We start from the raw sequence: 22,470 nt of genomic DNA, 5'->3' as shown, positions 1-22,470 counted from the left end.
CACCCCTCTTAAAAATGCTGTAGAGGTGGCTGTAGCTCTGGTGGAATGTGGTCTGACATAGGCTGGAACAGTCTTCCCATGAAAGGAATAACAGAACCTGATGCAATGACCAATCCATTTAGAAATAGTCTGTTTTGAAATTGCTTTTCCTTGGACTGCAGGGGCGTAAGCTACAAAAAGTTGTTCAGACTTCCTACTGGCCTTGGTTCTGTCCAGGTAGTATCGAAGTTGTCTATGAATGTCCAAGGTATGCAAAAGTCTTTCCCCCTTATTCTCAGGATTGGGGAAGAAAGCAGGCAGATGAATGGCTTGATTTAGAGAAACCCTAGATACCACCTTTGGCATAAAAGTAGGGTTGGTCCTTAATGAAACCCTGTCTCTGTGGAAAATAATAAAGGGTGGTATTGCCATTAGGGCCTGTAGCTCCGAAACCCTTCTTGCTGAGGTAATTGCCAACAGGAAAGCTGTTTTCCATGAGAGAAATTGCAAGTCAACTGAAGCTGCTGGCTCAAAGGGGGTAGAGTCAGTTTTCTAAGACAAAATTGAGGTCCCAGGCTGGCACTGGGGCCTTTCTTGGTGGCTTAATGTTCTTGATTCGGCTGAGGAATTGTCTTATTAAGGGGTGAGAGAAAACAGGAGGATCAGTGTTGTATCTAGCTGAAATAGCAGATGCATGTATCTTTATTGAAGAATATGAGAGGCCGCTCTGTAACATATCTGCCAAATATTCCAAGATGAGTGGGATGTTCAGTAATGATGCATCATGTCCCTTGCTGGCATTCCAATTGCTGAATCTTTTCCACTTTGCTAAGTAAACCTTTCTGGTGGATGGTCTTTGAGCCTCTGTTAGTATCCGCTGAACTTCCTTGGAGAGAGATAAGCTGAGGTTATTTATGGGATCTCCCAGGCTGTTAGCTGCAGTGTCTGAAGGTTTGGATGCAGTGTTTCGAAATTGTGTTGAGTCAAAAGTAGAGGCCACTGAGGGAGGGCCCACCTCCTGGTGTGACATATGCTCCGTAGTAGTGGGTACCAGTGTTGTCTTGGCCAATCCGGAGCTATTATGATTCCCTTGGGCTTCTCTGCTTTGATCTTTAGTAATACTGAGGTCATCAGTGGCAGAGGTGGGAATGCATAGATTGCTAGGGAGTTCCAGTTGAATGAAAGGGCATCTATTTTCCAAGCCTTTGGATGGTATGTCCTTGTGCAAACTTTTGGTAGAAGATGATTGAGGTGAGAGGCAAATAGGTCCACTTCTGGCTTGCCCCATGTCGAAGTGAGTTGTCTGAAAGCCTTCGGATGTAACCTCCACTCGTGTGGATCTGTGAAATTCCTGCTTAGGCTGTCCGCCAACACATTGTCTTTTCCTGGAACAAACTGGGATTGTAACTGGATGTTTAGACTCAGTGATTTCTCCCAAAGCTGCATTGTCAATCTGCAAAGGGGGTAAGAGTGGGTGCCCCCCTGCTTGTTTATGTACCACATCACAGTGGTGTTGTCTGTCCGTATCATTAAATGGCCTTGCTGGAGTTGGTGTTGAAAAGCCTTGATAGCATGCATTACTGCCAGCATTTCCTTTTGGTTTATATGCAGATGTGTTTCCTTTGGAGACCATTGTCCTTGTATACACCTGCCTTCCATGTGCACCCCCCATCCAAGGTCTGAGGCGTCCGTAGTCATGGTCTGTGTTATCTGTGGTTTTATGAATGACATACCTGTTTTTTCCTGGCTCACCGAGGCCCACCATAGGAATTCCTTTTGTAGGCATGGAATGAGTGGTATGATCGTCTCCAAGTTGTTGCTGTGTTGAGACCAAATGCTTTTTAGGTACCATTGAAGCTTTCTCATGTGTAGTTTTGCTAATGGAACCAGTAGAATGCAGGATGCCATGTAACCCAGGGCCTGTAGGAATCTCCTTGCAGTCATCTGGATGAGTTTTGCTAAACCTTTGAAGTATTGAGTTAACTTCTCTTGCTTGTCTTCTGTCAGGTAAGCCATCTGAGAGGCTGTGTATAGTTTGGCTCCTAAGAAGATTATTTGCTGGGATGGCTGCAGTCTTGACTTTTGGAAGCTGACTGTGTATCCCAGAGCCTGAAGTAATCGTATGACATAATCCAGTTTTTTTGTCAACATCAGTTTGTCATCCGCTTGTATGAGGCAGTCGTCCAGGTACGGGTAAATTTGTATACCCTGGAGCCTGCAATGAGCAATTACTGAAGCCAGGCATTTTGTAAATACACCACGAAAAAATGAATCAACTGTAGAACAAGGTCCCAGATCCACCAGTAGAGACAATAATTCCAATGGTATAAATGGTAAAAACGAATCTTTATTCACACCTGCAAAACAACTCTTAAACAGAGATAGAGACAAGCGCTTTCGCCTGGTTCATTCCAGGCTTTATCAAGTCAGAAATAAAATGCAAGTAATGACTGATCAGTTAAATAGCTTTTGCTAATTGATCACATGTTCAAATTTTCACGGGATAGTAATTAATAGCACCTACTTCAAGTTAACATGTAAACAAGTAAAATAAAATGGTACATGATTTAAACCTTAACAATACTATAATATGTTTATGCAAGCTAAAAAACACTTTATTGTATATAAAACCAAATGTGTGCTCTAAAACTGTTGCACTAATAACACAACTTTACCTAAAACATAAGGTAATTTAAATTCAAAAATCATAAGAATGAAACAGTAATTTGCAACCATATTTGTTTCATCATAATTGTTAATAAATGTGTAGTTTATGGGTGGTGCAACTACCTACACAGGGAAAATATAGTTGTTTACAATCTTGCCCTTCTAAGCTTAAGTACTGGACCTATACTAAGCATACCATTAAGTCCTGGGGCTTTGCCAGCATCAAGTCTGAGCTGCCAGATCAGCTCCCTATATTCTAATGTAGATTCCCAGTCTCCCCCTCTAACATTGGGGTTAACCAGTTCAAGCACCATAAAAACAAGCTTGTAATCAGGGCATTCAAGCGAATGCTTGAAAAATGCATTACTTTCCTTCTTTTTCCCTATCTCGTAGATGTGCTCATGTACTCTCTTTCTGAATTCCCACTCGGTTTTACCTATGTAAAAACCTCCGCAGGTGATACATCAACCAATGTAAACCACCCCTTTTGTACTGCAAGTGAAGTGCCCATGGGGCTTAATATTGGTGTGGTGTGCTCTTATATAAATATGATGATCATTAATCATAAAGGGACACTGTTTACAGGCACCGCATTTATAGGTGCCATTCATTTGTCGTGATCTTCTACAAACTACGTTAGATCTTCTCTCGAAGATCTCTTTTAAATTACGTCCCCTTTTTTTTTTTTTTTTTTTCGAACAAATGTGGGTTTTTTAGAAATAATACATTTAAAATCTTCATTTTTTTCTAAAACAAACCAGTATTTAAAAATAGTACTTTCTATTTCTGTGGAATTCTCAGAAAAAGTGTAAATAAAATTGCCACCATTCTCAACTGCGTGCAGATTTGGTGCTTTGGAACCAGGGATGTTGAGTTGCGGATCTCCTAGTAATGGTGTATATAATGAGTCCCTTTTTGCTAATACCTCATTAATAAGATTTTCAACTAAATCATTGGGGTAACCCCTTTCAGTAAACATATCACATAAATTTCTTGCTTCTTCCAAAAAATCAATCAGCCTGCTGCTCATGCGGGAAGCTCTGATAAGATGTCCCTTCACTATTCCTTTCTTTTGATGGAAAGGGTGCTGGCTATTGTAGTGTAACAAAGAATTTGAGAAAAAAGGTTTCCTGTAAACCTTTGAATGTAAATCTGATGACTGTGGATCTCTAAAAATTGTTACATCCAAATAGTGAAGTTCATTCTCACTGATTTCATGTGTAAAGGTCAAAAAGTCAGTGGTTGAATTAATGTGTTGCAAGAAGGTCAATAATTGCTCCTTGGTGCCATCCCAGATAATGCAGATATCATCCAGGTATCTGCAGTAAAAGGTGAGATGTTAGGACTTAACAGGACTTAATGGTATGCTTATTATAGGTCCAGTACTTAAGCTTAGAAGGGCAAGATTGTAAACAACTATATTTTCCCTGTGTAGGTAGTTGCACCACCCATAAACTACACATTTATTAACAATTATGATGAAACAAATATGGTTGCAAAATACTGTTTCATTCTTATGATTTTTGAATTTAAATTACCTTATGTTTTAGGTAAAGTTGTGTTATTAGTGCAACAGTTTTAGAGCACACATTTGGTTTTATATACAATAAAGTGTTTTTTAGCTTGCATAAACATATTATAGTATTGTTAAGGTTTAAATCATGTACCATTTTATTTTACTTGTTTACATGTTAACTTGAAGTAGGTGCTATTAATTACTATCCCGTGAAAATTTGAACATGTGATCAATTAGCAAAAGCTATTTAACTGATCAGTCATTACTTGCATTTTATTTCTGACTTGATAAAGCCTGGAATGAACCAGGCGAAAGCGCTTGTCTCTATCTCTGTTTAAGAGTTGTTTTGCAGGTGTGAATAAAGATTCATTTTGTAAATACTCTGGGCGCAGTAGATAAGCCAAATGGCAATGCTGAGAATTGATAATGCTCTGGCCCTGCAAGAAATCTGAGGTATCTTCTGCAGCTGTGTCTGATAGGGACATGCAGGTATGCCTCCTTGAGGTCCAGAGTAATCAGCCACGACTCCTTGCCCAGCATGGGAAGGAGTTGCTTTAGAGTCAGCATTTTGAACTTTGGTACTATGAGAAAGGTGTTTAATGCGGACAAGTCCAGTATTGGTCTCCATTGAGATTCTTTTCTTGGAACAAGGAACAGTCTTGAGTAAAACCCCTGTTCTTGTTGTGGAACTCTTTCTATTGCTTTCATTCGAGTCAGCAGAGTGATTTGCTTGATAGCCTTTGCCCTTTGATGTTGTGGTAGATTTGGCATGCCTTGTTTTCTTGGTAAGGTATGAAAATGAAACCTGTACCCTCGGTCTATAATGTCCAAAATCCATTTGTCCTTTGTCAGTCTGTGCCAGTTTTCTGCAAACAGAGATAATTTCCCGCCCAAGGGAGCTTCTAGTTGTTCCCTGGTAGGCGGTAGTAGAGGAAAGTCATTGAGTTTGTGGTTGTTGGGCAGGTGAAACCCCTGCGTCACTTCTTTGGTTTCCTGGCTGCCATTGTCGTCCCCTGTAAGGGCCTCTGTATTGGCCTCTTCCTCGGCCATGTCTGTTCTTACCCCTTTGAAACTTTTCTGGATTAGGAAAGGACCAGTTTTTTGAAGGCCAATTCCTACTGAATCTGGGGGGTTGAACCTGGAGGAAATCTTTCACAGTCTGAACTGATTTTGCTTTTTCTTCGATGGTCTTTAACACATCCTTAGCATTTGCACCAAAAAGCTTGTTCTTTTCCAAAGGTGCATCCAGAAGTTTTGCTTTTACATGATCTGGTAGAGGTTGATCTTTTAACCAAGCATGTCTACGCATCACTGCCCCTGTCATAGCTGCCCTACATGAAGCTTCCAGTGCATCATATCCACACTGCAGGAAGTGATTGCTTACTTGCTGAGTGTTATGTACAGCTTCCTGCAAAGTCTTCCTGTCTAAAGGATCAGGAGAAGCTAATGTTTTTTGTAAATCTTCTAAGAGATAATCCTGATATTGGAACATATGAAAAAGGCAATTTAAAGCTCTCATAGATAAGGTAGTGGATGTGTAAACCTTTTACCCCATCTCTCTAATGACCTTGCTTCCCTGTTGGAGGGCAAAGGATTTTTGAGGTGGAGGCTGAAACTCCTTTAGGCCCCTGTGAAATAGTTTCCAAATCAGCAGTATGGGCCCTGAATAAATGGGAATGAGTTTCTGGGACCCTGTAATACCTGTCTGGCTTGGCTGGAGCAGGAGGAAGAGAATCAGGGGTAGCACTAGAATCAGAATACAAATCATCCAGAACATCAAGTACAGGAGGAATAGCTAAGGGCCTGTGCTGAGGCTTCTTAAGGAAAGTCCTAAGGCGTTTCCTAGAATCAGAATATTCCTGACCCTGCCACTTGAAATGTTCCCTCATGGTGTGCAGAACTTCCCCAAAAGAAATATCCTCAGGTGGGGAGGCCGAAGGTATGGAATCATCTGCATCCGAGTCCTCATAGGTCTGGAAGAGCTCTTCCTGGCTATCAGAGTGGACAGAGCCCTCAGAGTCTTCATCTGAAGGAGAAGGGTCAGAGGGTTCAACCCGGGGCCTTTTATCAGGAGGAGGCTGGGATGCTCTCTCAGGATGGGCCTGTGAACCTCTGATCATGGAAATTAAATCAGCAGCCATGGACATAATTTGTGTCTCCGGAGTTGACTGAGGTAAGGATTTGGAAGCAATATGCTTTGTTTTGCTGGCTGCCTTAGCCCTAGTGTAGGCCTTAATAGACATGGCCATAGGAGGCCTGGCCGCTCCACGTGCAGGAGTGACCTTGTCTACAGCAATGGTCTTGGGCATTTCCTCGGTTTCGGTATCCGGAGGAAAGTCTATAACTGGTGTCGGAGTAATGTCTGGAATCGGAGTCGTCGGTAATGCGGTGTCTTCGGTTCGGAGTGGTGGAGAGACCGTCTCAGAGGGAACCGGTGCACTCGTGCTAGGTTTTGGTGTGGAGTCGGTGGTAGACGCTGGCCGAGGATGTCGGTCCCGGTCTTTTCGCTTTTTGGGAGTTTGCGATGTCGGAAGATCCGACGGCATGGTGTAAGCAAATTTATCGCCGAAAAAATCTTCAGCGAACTCCGCCCGGCGCCTGAGAGTGCGCTTGTTGAAGCGAGCACAGGCTACACAGGCCGAGACATCATGGTCTGGGCCCAGGCAAGGGAGGCAGTAAGAGTGGAAATCCTTATGAGGTATTTGTTTACCACAAAAAAGACAATTGTTAACTTTTTCAGTAATTTCTGACATCGGCTGAGGCAAGAAAAGGTCCCCAACGGGGTACTTAGCTTTTTTGATGACTTCGGTATCGTAGAATACAGGAGCTGACCGACCGGCACTTGCGAACTGCTTCTGCTTCGGGCACCGCGCGGCAAGAAAGACTGAAGAAAATGGCGTCGGCTGATGCTTATGTACTCCAGCCGCTCTGACGTCGGAGAGAAATGCGACATCAGCCGACGTCGGACCCAGACTTTGGAATCCGGCCGACCGAGGGCTGCCTGAGGCAGGACAACCCACATGTTATGACTGCAGTTGCATTCTTGAAGGACATATGCATGCACCTAACTAAAAGCCTGGACCCAAATGCAGCAACCCCTTGCACTGCTTACAACTCTTTCCTCCAGAGTACTCCAAATATAAACTCTGCAGGGATCCAAAGGGCATGAATACTAACAGCAACTGCATAAGCACTATGGAGTGCTAACAGAATCCAAACCGTTGATAACAAATAAGTAAGCATTCCTATTTTCTAAAATACTGGAGTATTATCCTGGATTATATCTTAAAAGAATAGATAGACGAGGAAAGACAAATTAGTGTGAATGTAAACTGAAAAGGGCATAAAACATATTCTTTTGTGAGTATGTGTCTAATCTAAACCTCATATGTAGCAGTTATAAACAGTATATAAAGTGTGACACAAATAATCAGAATTTGACATTTATGTAGCACTTGTTATATATATTATATTTGGAGTATTATCTATATTGTGTATTTTGTTGTAACACTGAAAATTCTCTTGCAACAAGATGTACCTGAATATAACTGTAGCTCTTCTACAATGTAACTGAATTGTGGCTTGTAAAATGACTGGAATTGAAATACGCAAGCAAAACAAAAGAAGAAGAAAAATAAAAATATTTGAAAAAAAAAAGAATCCAAACCATGGTTCATACATACTTTGATGTCTTCTTTTCAGGAATGCCTGCAGAACTCAAGGTTAAAAAATTCATGCCATCCCTCTTTGTAGTATGTGATGTACAAGTGTTTTTCCATAAATGCTTTGTAATCATACCCCCCAAAAGCCAACAATTTTAGTTAGAAAAATTAGAAAATAATAACAAATTGTAATATGTCACAACTAATTTTGCACCTCATACTTCCCCATAATCAAGGCTGCAAATTCCACAAAGATGTTCATATCTGCATGCTTTCATAGAATCACACAAAATAGAAGGCAACTGGGCCATGTGGCCATTTATGCCTTGCCAGCATCAACCTTTACACCTTACTTCCCTTTTCAGGGAGCAATAAGCCAGTTATGTTGGAGGTGAACTTATGAATACCAATCCAACTCTCTAAGTCCTTTTTAAAGGAAGATGTGTGTCACAATGATTTGGAGTATATGTGTGTTCCAGAGAAGGGGTAGTCATTGCGTTATTAATCTGTCTCCCCACCATAATTTATTTGCTGAAGCAAGTTCAGATATACAATCCGAGTGTTTGCCAGCCTGTTTGAATTATGGAAGTTTAAGATGTCTTGGACTAGTGGAGCCCTAATAGGCTGGAAAGTAAGGCACAGACTGCCCCCTAAGGAGTCTACAGGACACTGACTAAAGGGTCAAACCCTCAAGCCCCTCTCTTGGTAGTTCAGGTGTTAAGCTTGTAATCTTTTTGTCCGGATCCTTTGGGATCTCTCCAACTGCTTGACAAGTCTAGTAACAGTTACAGTAAATTTGCTTGAATGGTCATTTCCCTGAAACACCAACACGTAAACGTATTGCCTGAAAACTGTGTCCACAATTACATCATAAAAAATGTTTTTGCACGGCAGCAACCCCCCCCCCCCCCAAACACCCTTCCTTAAATATACTTACTCAATGGCCACACAACCAGGCAACCAGGAAGACAAGACAAACAATTCACACCCAATTAATCAGTGCTGGAGCGCAAACACAGAAAGACATCTACACATCTGGGGGTGCAGTAAGACATTGACCATTGCAATCTATATATACTCTGCTAGACTCGCATCCTTAATAATTCCTATGATAAAAAATGACATTATCTCATACTTTCTGTAGACCTCTACAGTCTTCAGTCAAATGAGTTTTCAAACGGGATTGAGCATTTTGGTTTCAGGCAAATGAGCATTCAGGTAAATGAACCAGAACACTAGTAAGATATATCCTAAAGAGCGAACTGTATTCAATGATGGGCCTGATCAGTGCAGAACACAGGGTAAAACTTCTTTGGATTTAGAGGAGATACACTTTATAATCAGCTGTGCACATAAAGGATTTCTTTACAATTGGTGCAACATGACAATCAAAAGATAGGGAAATACCTACCCAAGTTCTTAGGTCTCTCACAGCATCTTCATTTTGGGGTAAGAAGTGTTCTATATTATAATCTGGGTGGGGGTGTTTACCAATTGCAACAATACTGTATTTTATGGCATTTCATTTTTGCCCATTTTCTGAGCACCAGCTATTAAAAATTAGCATGTGCTAAGTTCACATTGTAGCTTCTGCATATCAGAAGAGGATTTGAGCATAACATCCATTTAACAATCACCTGCAAACCTGGTTAAACAGAGATCCCTGCTTTTGATTTAGAGATCAGAGAAGTATATGCCAAATAACAGATGTCCTAGCATGGATCCCTCAGGGACCCCACTTGTTACCTTCATGCTTTCTGAGGACCCGCCTGGCACCCTCACTGTGTGGATTCTGTCCCTCAGCCAATTTGTTATTCATTTAATTATATAGGGATTAATTTGGAGCATATTTAGCTTATTAATTATTTTTGCTTATGATATGGTATTGTATCAAATTACTTTGTGAGGTCAGGATATATACTTTATGGATAATGTGACCACAGACCACAGCTTGTGTTACCTTCTCAAAAAAAAATTACTAGATTCGTAAGACAGGATCCATCTTTAACAAAGTCAAACTACTTTCATAGGAACTACACCCTGAGTGAAACCTGGGGAGTCAGTTACTACTATGTTGGGGTAGGACTAGAGAAAGGGAGTCCTGGACTGAGAGCCATCCAATCCCTCCATCACTGTAGTTCTATCTTTACAAATCTCCACACTAGTATTTGAAAATGTAGGGGGGGTGAATGTGCTGGGTCCACATGTTTTCAGGAACCACCGAATACTTATCATGTGCACCTTGGCAAGTGGTTATCAATGGTATCAAAGAATCCATAAGACCTAGACTTTTGAGGAATTCTCCGGCTAAAGCATGAGTTAGATGACAAAAAAAGGTCAGGAATGCTCCCCAGTAAGTTTCTACTTTGCCTTGAAGTAAAAAAGGGTTTCTGCATTAGTGTGTCTGTAAGGCAGCCTAAAAACAAAATCCTGTGTGACAGAGTCAGGAAGGATTTATGTATGTTTATGTGAAACAACAAATGAGTTAGGAGAGTTTAAACATTTGTTAAGGAATCCTGGCATCTGGGCAAAGACTCCGCAGTAATAAGCAAGTCATCTAAATCTGGAAAATGTGGCATCCTTGCAGTCTGCAGTCTGCCACCACAGAAGCTAGGCACTTTGTAAATACTCTTGGTGCAGCAGATAACCCAAACGGTAATGCAGATAATTGATAATGTGACCCTGATACACAAAATCATGGAAATCTTCTCAATTTGTATGCTTTTGGAATGTGATAGTAAGCAACCTAGAGATCTAAATTTACCATAACACAGTGGTATGGGAGAAGTGCTAACAATGGCTGGAGGGTCAACATCTTCAATTTTGGAACTTTCACATACAGACTGAGGAAGGGGAGATCCCAAACTAGTTTCCATGAGTATTCCTTTTTTGGGACTAGAAAAATTCTAGACTTAAAGCCACTTCCCAAGTGTTCACCAGGAACATGTTCTTTGAAACCTGCTTCTAATGTGTTGGGGCAACTGAGGAAAACCACTATTTGGTTTGGAGGGTAAGTGGCAATCCCCCTGAAAGAATAAGGACACTCTATCCATTGCCAGTTCTAACCCTCCCAAATTAAATTCAAAACCCATTTGTATGAAATTATCTGATTCCAAGCTAGAGCACTGAAAATCAGATACTACAAAAATTGAAGGGAAATCGGGCAGTAGGAGGGAGGTAGGTGATCAGGTCTCTGGCATTCCAAAGCTGGTGTCTGACTCTTTTTAGGGAAATTTTATGTTTTTTTTTTTTTTTTTGGGGGGGGGGTTATTACCCCCTTGCCCATTCTTCTTGAGTGTCTGCTTGTTATTAGGCTGTGTTCTGTCCTTTGACAGCGGTACAGGGTACAGAAGGGAAGAATCTTGGGACTTGAAAAATCCTAGAAACTCCCTGCATTAATTTCCCTCTCTCATCCCATTGTTTGAAGACCTGTGTAACAGAATGCCCAAATTAAGCTTTTAAGTCTAACGGTGACCTCAAAATTTCTGATTTGAAAAGATTTGGTCATATACCCAAACAAATCTCCTCAAAACAATAGCTGAAGTAAAAGCCCTGGAAACAGGATCAGCACAATCGTACACATTTTTTATAGCATGTTTAGAAACATGACACAGGTTATACATAATCTGATTCTCATAAGACATACCTTCGGAGGTCAAAGAAGCAGAAAATTATTTCAAGCTATTAGCACATTTTAAAATAAACATCCATATAAAGTCCCAGTAGTTCAGGATTCTGAAAGCTAATGTGGCAGAAGAAAAAATTATCTTACCCTGTTTTCCAACCAGTCAGTTACCCTCCTAATCCACAGAAAATGGGCTGGAGGAGTAAATGTTTTTTTTTTGTACTGCTGTAGCCACTGAGGTGATGGCAACACGGTCAGTTGTAAGATTAGGATATAGAAATGCATTATCTTGTGAAACTCTATGTAATTTATTTGCTTTTTTAGGAACTGATGAGCGAGAATCAGGAGCATACCAGCCACACTCAGGGCAACCTCCAATGCTGACAAACTAGGAGGAATACTTGCAAAATTAGAGACTTCTTGTTCAAGTAAATCATAATATCTGCCCATCTCTGGTGGGACATCAGCCTGTTCCTAAGCAGATACATCCCTTAGCCTGGAAATAGTCTCAGAAAAAGAGAATGCTTCCACAGGGACAACTTCAGGCACACTACCTGGTGAATTGGTCTTAAGATATAGCATGCTGAGGTGAGATAACTCTGTTTCTGTCAAGATCTGACTAATCAGAAATAACATCTTCTTCCTTATGAGATGGAGCACACATATTAGGAGAAGGCAAATTGCAACTGGCATTAACTGACTAATAACCCCCTGGCCAGTGTAATAACACCATTTTTTACAGACAGAAACCATTTCTTTATTTTCAATGTGATTAATTTCCTGTTTCTTTTTTCTAGGTACACCACTACGGGGAGAATGGAGAGTGGGCAGTATATCCTCCCGAACAAGAGGTTTCTTTCCCCAGGCAATTTAAGAAGATCCTCCCGAAGTCTATCATGTACCTAAAATGGATGGTTTCTCCAATGGTTCCAGGCAGGGCACTGGAACAGCTACAAATGATATGTCTGATTAACTGTCCATAGTGGCCAGCAAGGCTGCACCAAAGGGATTCATGGAAACATGTAAGTTGTCTGAGGAAACAGCAGTGGTCACTGCAGAGTCACCCACCACTGGCTGAGGCATAGGAAGAGCACACATTGAAGACAAGGACCCATGCTTTAATTAATTTATTTCTTTTTAAGTACATTTGACAAAGGACCTGCAGGACTTGGTAAGTATCCATACTGTAGCCAAAGAAGAAGTCAGACTGCCAGTAAGGTATACCAGAAGGAGTCGGTCAGATGGTAAGTTGTCCACAGTAAGCACTAACATCACAAAATCCTTCTGAAAAAACATAAAATATCCCAAAGCAAATGACAACAAGCAGCACACAAGATTCCACTGCCAAAACAAAACAGACCTACATAAGTTAGCTGCCCTGTAAAATTCACGTAAAATTTAAGGAAAGTAGCAAACAAAATTATTCATGTAAAAGTTCATTTATCCCCTAGAAAAATACTTTCTGACTGCCTAAAAATATTCAAAAGAGAATAAGAAAGGATAAAATAAGCCCTATGGCACCAACAGACAGTCTACTCCTCGAAAGCAATTAAACAATCCCTTGAAAGATAATAAAGGGAATAGACTAGTGCTACTGATGTGCCGGAAAGGCAAGAAGTCTTAAAGCAACTTACAGCTAATTTCACCAAAAATACTTAAAACACTACAAATATACAAAAACTATTATTTATGTATGTGGAAGGGGTCCACAAAAGGGATCTTATCTGTCTAACAGGAAGTCTTGGTTGACTTCTTCTCCAGAGAAGTCTCAAAGATGCATCTACACATGACAATAGGAAGGTATTGAAGATTTTTAGTCACTCTGGCTGCTTATATAGTTTCCTTTAAAAGAGATTAGCCTACAGGAAGCCAGAGTGACTGTGTGGGATGGGACTGGAGCTTTGGGAACTTGGCTGGGTGCTGTATCCTTGGCAGGATATAACTCATAGTCTGCTGCAGCAGTGAGAATGATAAGCATCATTGCTTACAGCTGGAAGAAAATACATAACTTAAAAAAAAAACTCTTATAGCTGTAACCAAAAAGTAAAAATAAACAGACTCTAACAACCTGAATTCTACATGATCCACAACCCTGAATGCTTTAACTACAGTAACCAAATCCAACATCAAGAAAATTAAATTTTAACACATCTAAAAGTAACAACATGAAAAAAAGGTCTAAAACATTTTACAGACTTCCGACCCAACATGATCATCAAGTCTCCATCTCAGCTACATGTGTTGCTCTCTTGGGTAACTGCCAGGCCTAAATGTTCCCTATTGGAGTGGAGGCTGAACCACATCATAACAGGTGACCGAAAGGCCCATTCATTCCTTTGGGACAAGAGTCTACTGACTTGTTCATTTCCTTGGCGGGCCACAGTCGGAAGCCAAGAGTGGTGTTATCACACATTCCAGAGTGGACTTTTTTATTTTTGCTTGTTTTATGAGCCAAACTTTCTTCTCTTGCAGAAGCTGTGACTTCTGTAAAAGCTTAGCCACGTGTTGTCTGCCTCCATATATGCTGAACTCTCTGCCTTTATGTGGAGTACTACATCACAATGAGTCCATCAGCATGGCTCATATGCTGCATGTGATGTAGGTGTCAGTACTACAGCAGACTGCACCATCTTCTTCCTAAAGGATGAGCAAAGTGGCTGGTTACTTCTACCATTCCTCATCCCGATCCCCTAGCACCCAAGCCGCTAGCCAAAAACTGGTGATTTGGGTAGCAGACATTACTTTAATAATTGTGACAAGCACTGCACTTTCCCAGTGGCAGTGCAGCAAAGAGACTAAAAAAATTAAGGAACTATAGAACTATGTGGTGCATTTTTACAAAAGTTTTACCAATACTCTGTCTGCAGTGGGCTGGTTGTAAGAGCTCACTGTGGACAATGTTACACAGACACTGTAGAAATTGTCCTTTAGGGAACTTACAAAGTGTTAAGGCAGAAGAACACATTAAAGAATGAATCTGGCAGGTATAAATATGAAAGATTAAAAAAAAAATTCAGTGAGATAATTGTGTATCAAAAATGTTTTATCCACCCAGGATACAGGTATCTGTTTTTAGGAGTGAGCAAGGAGGTTTATTGCTGGGAACCACACAATGTATAATGAGATCAGGAATCAAACCAAGGTCTACAATATAACTCACTAGCAGCTCGGATCACTGCCTTAAGCCACTGCTGAATCAAAGTTCAGTCTAAAAAAAAGACAGCACAATAGCAGTGTGCCAAACAAAATTCAGGCCTTACAGGCATTAACTTAGTCTCTTGACATGAGAATTTTCACAGCAAAAATCTGAGACACTTTTTACTGCATTAGTTTGAAAATATTAAATATGAACTAAACTGAGTTTATTTCCAGAAAATCCTTGTTAGTTGAACGGTGTACAGACATACAAGACTGTGACTCTAAAAGTAACAAAGAATTTAACAGTTCAGTATAGTTTCATTCATGTACATTACATTTGGATTATACAAATATTATGCTAAGAAATTTTCATTGCAACATACCATACTAAATCTTAGCCCAAAAACTGCAAGCATACTTATCTGCTTCCTGAAAAGGACTCAACACGGCTAAACAAGCTTAGTGCAGCATATATACTGCTTAGTTACATACTGTAATTATACTATACCTTCTGTACTTAAATTCTGCATCTGAGGAAGTGCGCGGTAGGTTAGAAGGACACCAGCTGTTACTGTGGATAAACAGAATACAAAAATAATGAAAATAGTTAAACTAATGCTCAGTTTTCATTTCAAACACTAATAATATGTAGCTCTTTTAAAATAAATACATACATATCCTTTGCAAACAGCAGACTTAATAATTGCCAAAGCTGGAGCTATTTTTAAAGTTGCCTTGTAATACTGTACAGTTATGCAGAAACTTTTTTTTGTTTTCAGAAAGCTACAAACCACAGCAGAGGCCTAGCATTTGTTGTTTTTACCAATGGTGATGGTAACCCAAGTTTACATATAAGCCAGGGGTACCGAACCATTAGAGAGGAAGATTTGTTTTAAACTGCAGCTTAGGCAGACATCACTTAGGTCTCCTTACACAATAGAAGCACCTAGAGATACAGAGACAGTAAAGGCAACTTACTCCATGACTAACACTGCAAATGTGTCTTTTATCTATGAAGAACCACTATCACATTGAGCTCAGCACTTAGGAGAGGGTCAGACATGAACCTGCAGTGCATGCAGAAACATACTTAACTTATCAGATGAAACATTCAATCTGACTGTTTATGCAGTAACTTTCAAGATGTCACGTGTTAAACAAACCCAGCAAAATCTCCTGCTAATAGCATTAAAAAAGAAAGTACAGTTGTGTACCTACCATAAATGTAGATGTTCGAGAGTATTCACTGTTGCAGTCATTACTCTTGGGTTATCCTGCTGGCAGGCTACCCTCAGTCGGCCAGAATTCCAAAGTCTAAGTCTGGCGTCTGTTGCTGTCACCTCTTCCCTGACGTCAGAGCGCCAGGGGTATAAAAGATGCAGCCGACGCCATTTTCTTCAGTTTTTCTTGCCCCAGATGTCAGGTGCCCCAAATTGGCAGGCTGAAAAATATGCCAATAAGAAATGCATTCACAAAAATAAAATTTCCTTCATTTACAAGCAAATACACCAAAAAGGTTGTATAGGATAGAGAAGTGCAGATAAGTCCCAGCAAAGAGAAGGGGGATGGTGGGTGGGTAACCTGGACTGCAACAGTGAATAAACTCAAACATCTACATTTATGGTAGGTACACAACTGTACTATGTTCATCGTGTTTCACTGTTGCAGTCATTACATTTGGGTAGAATCCCAAAGCTGAGGATGGGTGGCTGGACTAAATAGGATTAGGAGAGGCTATGAGGCCCTGCAGAACTGCAGTGGCAAAGCCTGCTCTGGACTCAGAGTAGAGAGGCAAGTGGTAGTGCTTTGTAAAGGTGTGCACTGAACTCCAAGTTGCAGCCTCTAAAATATCTTTGGTTGGTACTACTCTGAGGAAGGCTGCTGAAGTGGCTGCTGCTCTGGTGGAATGAGGCCTAATGCCCTTAGGCACTGATTTGCCATGTTGAAAATAGCACAAATGGATGCAATTGCCTATCCATTTAGAAATAGTCTGTTTTGAGATAGCCTTTCCTTGTGATCCTGCAGCATATGACACTAAAGGTTGCTCAGTCTTTCTGAAAGCTCTAGTTCTGTCCAAGTAGAAGCGTAACTGCCTGTGTATGTCCAAAGAATGCAGCATTTTCTCACCCTTGTTCTGTGGATTTGGGTAAAAGGTAGGCAAGTGAATGGTTTGGTTGAGGGCCACACTGGACACCACCTTAGGCATAAATGTAGGGTTTGTCCTCAGAGAAACCCTGTCTGAATGAAAAATGATGAAAGGTTCCACAGCCATGCGTGCTTGTAACTCCAAGACTCGCCTTGCAGAGGTTATTGCTAGGAGCAGAGCTGTTTTCCAGGATAAGAATTTTATATCTGCTGTTGATGCTGGCTCGAAAGGAGGCAGTGTGAGTTTTTCCAAAACATAATTGAGGTCTCAGGCCGGAATTGGTGCTCTCCTTGGAGGCCTAATGTTTTTGGCCCCTCTGAGGTACTGCCTTATTAAAGGATGAGAAAAGATAGGTGGTTCCATATTGTAATGGGCTGAAATGGCAGAGGCATGAATCTTAATTGATGAGAAAGAAAGGCCTTTGTTCAGCATCTCAGTTAGGTATTGTAAAATCTGAGGTATATTTGGTACAGACGTGTCAATGCCTTGCTCCTGGTTCCAAGCACAGAATCTCTTCCATTTTTCTGCCTAAGATTTTCTGGTACTGGGCCTCCTGGCCTCCAAGATAACATCCATAACAGCTTTTGAAAGAGGAGTGCTCTGAATGGCTACATTATCTGCCATACTGCCAAATTTAAGGTTCTGAGTTGGCTGTGCAGGATACGATTGTTTTGTTGGGTCAGCAAGTGAGAAGTTTGAGGCAATATCCATGATGGACCTTGAGACAAGCTCTTTAGGATTGGGTACCAATGCTGGCGTGGTCAGTCCAGTGCAATCAGTATCATTTTTGGCTTCTCTTGTCTGACCTTTAGGAGTACTCTGGGAAGGAGAGGCAGTGGGGGAAAAGCATATGCTGTTAGATTTTTCCAGCTGAATGATAGGGCGTCCACTTTCCATGCTTGCTTGTGATAAATCCTTGTGCAAAATCTCTGCAATTGACAGTTGTGAGGGGAGGCAAATAGATCTATGTCTGGGCATCCCCATTTCCTTATTATCATGCTGAAGACTTGTGGATCCAGTTTCCATTCGTGGGGATCCATGAGGTTTCTGCTTAGTCCATCTGCCAGAGTATTTGTTTTTCCTGGCAGGAATTGTGCTTGCAGGTGAACTTGAAAAGCCAATGCTGTGTCCCATAAGGTCATTGCTTGTCTGCAGAGGGGGTAGGAATGTGTACCTCCCTGCTTGTTTATGTACCACATGACCGTAGTGTTGTCTTTCTTTATCAGTAACTGTCCTGGATGAAGCAGGTCGTTGAAAGCTGTCAGGGCATTTTGAACAGCTGGCATCTCTTTTTGATTGATGTGAAGATGCATTTGGTTTGCAGGCCATGTGCCCTGAAAACATTTTCCTGCCATATGGGCCCCCTAGGCATAATCTGATGCATCCGTTGTCAGTGTCTGTCTGGCTGTGGGTAAACTGAATGGCAGACCCTAGCTGTGGTGACAGGCTTCTGCCCACCATTGAAACTCCTGTTGTAGGCAGGGAATGAGTGCAATTACTGTCTCCAGGCTGTGGCAATGCTGAGTCCAAACACTTTTCAGATACCATTGAAGTTTCCTTATATGCAGTCTGGCATATGGAATTAGTAGAATGCAGGATGCCATGAAACCCAAGGCCTGCAGGATTTTCCTTGCAGATAAGTGGGTTTTTGTTGCCAATTTCTTGAAGTAAGTAGTCAGTTGCTTTTGCTTGTCTGGCGTGAGATAAGCCATCTGGGCAGTTGTATTTAAGCTTGCACCCAGGAATATTATCTCTTGAGAGGGCACTAGTTTTGATTTGTTTTTGTTTACTGTGTACCCTAGGCCAATTAGTAATCTTTTTACAAACGCCAGATGCTTTAGAAGAGTGTCTTTGTTCACTGCTTGAATTAGGCAGTCTTCCAAGTAGGGATATATTTGAATTCGTTTTTGTCTGCAAAACGCAATTACTGCTGCCAGGCATTTTGTGAAGACCCTGGACGCAGTAGATAAGCCAAAGGGCAGCGCAGAGAATTGGTAATGCATTGAGCCAGATATGAATCTGAGGTATCTTCTGCAAGATTGTCTGATTGGGACATGCAGGTATGCCTCTTTTAGGTCCAAAGTTACGAGCCAAGCCCTCTTCCCCAGCATGGGCAGTAGCTGCTATAGAGTCAACATCTTGAATTTTGGAACTTCTAGAAACGTATTTAGTATAGACAGGTCCAGTATTGGTCTCCAGGTTTTGTCCTTCCTGGTTACTAGGAAAAGTCTGGATTAAAATCCTTGCCCCTGCTCTTGTTGTGGTACTTGCTGAATGGCCCTCATATCCATGAGGGCTGTAATTTGCTTTTGTGCCTCTGCCCATTGATTGTGTGGCAGGTCTGGCATACCTTTTGACCTTGGTAGAGTGTGAAAATGGAACCTGTGGCCTTGGGACACTATGTTCAGGACCCATTTGTCTTGGGTAACCATTTGCCAATTTGATGAAAAAAGTGCTAGTTTACCCCCTAAGGGGGCTGTCAAAAGAAAACTGCTTGGAACTGGTAGAGGAAAGTCATTGGGACTGTTTCCTGTAAGGTTGTGATTTGTCTTCTCCGCTTTTGGAATTAGGAGCGCCCCATTGTTTAGGCCTGTATGAGCCTTGGGGCTGGGATTTGCTTCTGGGATGCCTGTATCTGCCTCTTTGTGGTCTGTCTGACACTGGAAAGAACCAATTTTTAGAAGGCCAGTTCCTGCTAAACCTGGGTGGCAGTACCTGTAAGAAATCCTTGACTGTCTGCATGGATTTTGCTTTATCCTCCATTTTTTTCAACATCTCTTCTGCTTTAGTACCAAACAAAGTATCATGCTGTAATGGTGCAGCTAATAATTTTGCTTTAACATGATCAGGCAGACTCTGTTCCTTTAACCAAGCATGCCTTCTAATAACAGAACCTGTAACAGCGACCCTGCAAGAGTCCTCCAGTGAATCATAACCACATTGCAAAGTATGCTTTCCCACTTGTTCAGTTGCATGCAATAAATCCTGTAATTCCTTGTTCTCTGAACATTCAGTATTTGTCAACATTTTCTGTTTAAGCAGTGACATTAAATATTGCTGATATTTAAGCATATGAAACTGACAATTTAAAGCTCTTACAGCCAGGGTAGCAGAAGTGTAGACTTTTTTCCCCCATCTGTCTACAGCCCTAGAATCCCTATAAGAGGGGACAGGTTTTTTTACAGTGGAAGCTTTAACTCCCTTGGGACCCTGAGATATAGTTTCTGGGTCAGCAGCGGGGTTTTTATATAGGAATTTATGAGAATCTGGGACCCTGTAGTATCTGACTGGCTTAGCAGATGCAGGGGGTAAAGAGTCAGGGGACAAGCCGGACTCTGAAAATACATCGTCTACAATGTCTAGAACAGGTGGAATAGCAAGGGGTCTATGCTGAGGAAGAAGCAGAAAATCTCTGAGCCTTTTCTTAGATTCAGAATAATCTTGGCTCTCCCAGTGGAAATGCTCCCTCATAGTATGCAGGGTTTCCCCAAAAGAATAATCCTCAGGAGGAGAGGCTGAAGGAATGGATTCTTCAGCATCAGAATCCTCATAGGGAAGCATGGAGTAATCCTGTTCAGAAGAGGAATCACAGGAAATAGATCAGAAGAATCATACTCTGTCTCTTGCCTAGGCCTCTTAACAGGAGGGGGACAGGAGCCCATGATCAAAGTAATTAGGTCTTCGGCCATTTTGAGCATCTGTTTTTTAGGCATGGAAGTCTGAGTAGGAGAATGCTGTACTTGTTTCTTTGTCTTTAGAGCTGCTTTAGTCTTTGTCTTTGAAGCTGAGGATTGCTTAATATATAGTTGTGTAGGTCTGAAGACACCCTCAGAAGCCGATGCCTGCTCAGCGGCTCTGGACCCATCTGAGGGAATGATTTCCGAGTGCCCAATACCTTGAGTATCCAGAGGCCCAGTCGGCTCCACGTGGGAGTCGGTAGTGGGCTGTGGCTCTGAGGCAGTAGGTGCCAGGGGCTGCGAAAGCGCCTCACTGAGAACCTAGTAGAGGCTTCATCGTCGGTTTTGGACCTCGGATGCCTATCCTTGTCCTTTTCCTTGCGTTTTTTTGTAAACTCCAGTTGTCGGCTGGTCCGACGGTATTATATAATTAAATCTTCGGTCAAAGTAATGAAATGCAAAATCGAACCGACGCTTGATAGTGCATTGGTTAAATCTAGCAGAAAAGTGACAGCTGGCAATGTTGTGATCAGGGCCTAGGCAAGGAATACAGTAAGAGTGAAAATCCTTATGAGGTATTTGCTTCCCACAAGAAATACAATTGTTAACTTTTTCTGACATCGGTCTGGAGCAAGAAAAAAGTTTCCCCAATGGGGTACTTAGCTTTAATGAAGACTTCGGTTCTGAAATTCGGATTTGAAAATCTCAGGAGTAGACTGGCACTTGCGAACTGCTTTTGCTTCGGGCACTGCGCAGCAAGAAAGAATGAAGAAAACGGCGTTGGCTGCATCCTTTATACCCCTGGCGCTCTGACGTCAGGGAAGAGGTGACAACAACCGACGCTGGACCTAGACTTTGGAATTCTGGCCGACTGATGGTAGCCTGCCAGCAGGATAACCCAAGAGTAATGACTGCAAGAGTGAAACACGATGAACATCTAGAGCCCTGGGGGTTTCATTGTTAAGCAATACATGATTAAGGTTCTGTACCAATACCACAGTCTTTCTACTCAGATTATTTTGGGTATTTACTCAAAGGGTACACACACATAGCGATGCATACATGAAGAATGGTGCTGCTATTGAATGCATCATTACTCACATCTTTTTGGAGCAAAAGTGGCCTGCATATTTGCTATGTCCATAGACCTAATGTGAATTCCTGACTTGTGACTGTGCAACACTTTTCCCCTTTTATTTTTCTGTTTTACCAAGGTATAAGACTACTATATAGATACGCATAGAAAAAAATATTTTATAATGTACCTTTCCTGATTAATAAGCAAATGTAGTTATTTAAAGTTAAATATTCAGCCTACTTTTCAGTTCACAAGTCAGTGATGTGAGGCTGGTATTACTATCTGTGAATCAGCACGCTTGAATCCAGTCAGTCACCACATTCTTGTCATGAATGCTCCTTTTATTTATCTTGATTAGTCCATCATACAGCACTGCCACATTACAAAGCATTAGTTATAAACAGTAATATGTTTCAATATCATAGCAAAATCCATAGTCTTTTTATTTTCAAATTAAATCTCACCACCCACCTTTCTAAATTTATTATCTAAGGATGACCTGTCCACCACTTAGGATATAATTTCTGGAGCATTATATTAAAAACAAGTTATTTGTTGTTTTATTAATTTTATTAAAAGTGTCAATATAGTTCCGAGCCTTATGTTTTTAATATAGCAGTTTGTTTGTATATTCGCTGGATCATTTCTGGAGCATTCCTAGACCTGGTACAGCAATCTAGTTACGTTTTTATGTTGTCCTCTGCTAAAGACTCTTTGACATCAGCATTTCTGTTACTCAATTGGTCAAAAGTCCACTCTATCAACCCTCTTGGAATACAAAGTTATTTGGACATCACCTTCTAGAAATGGTCATGGTTCATCATTTACATTTTGTTTCCAATGCAATCATATTCTGTTCCTGAAATTAGGATTGTGGGACTTACCACCACTAGGTAGCTGGCAGAGACCATCACTTGCACAGTATTTACATCCATATCAGGTGGATCTTCTTGTAATTAGGTGGACAACTATAGACATTATC

The 22,470-nt window shown here is 41.2% G+C and overlaps 1 protein-coding gene across 1 annotated transcript in view; it reads right to left on the bottom strand.

Annotated features, from left to right (window-relative positions):
• The window catches only part of AKAP13 (A-kinase anchoring protein 13), a 2,349,678-nt gene that overhangs the window by 1,070,043 nt on the left and 1,257,165 nt on the right, over positions 1–22,470 (bottom strand). Inside the window, exon 7 of the mRNA XM_044078370.1 lies at positions 15,096–15,158. Coding sequence (XP_043934305.1) covers positions 15,096–15,158 — 63 coding nt within the window. The remainder of the gene's footprint in view (positions 1–15,095; positions 15,159–22,470) is intronic.

The sequence above is a fragment of the Protopterus annectens genome, chromosome 7.part0, assembly GCF_019279795.1.
Source record: "Protopterus annectens isolate FY-2018-M chromosome 7.part0, PAN1.0, whole genome shotgun sequence".
In the NCBI taxonomy this organism is placed as follows: Eukaryota; Metazoa; Chordata; order Ceratodontiformes; family Protopteridae; genus Protopterus; species Protopterus annectens.
The sequence above is the reverse complement of the archived record's forward strand: the minus strand, read 5'-3'. Positions and strand labels throughout refer to the sequence as shown.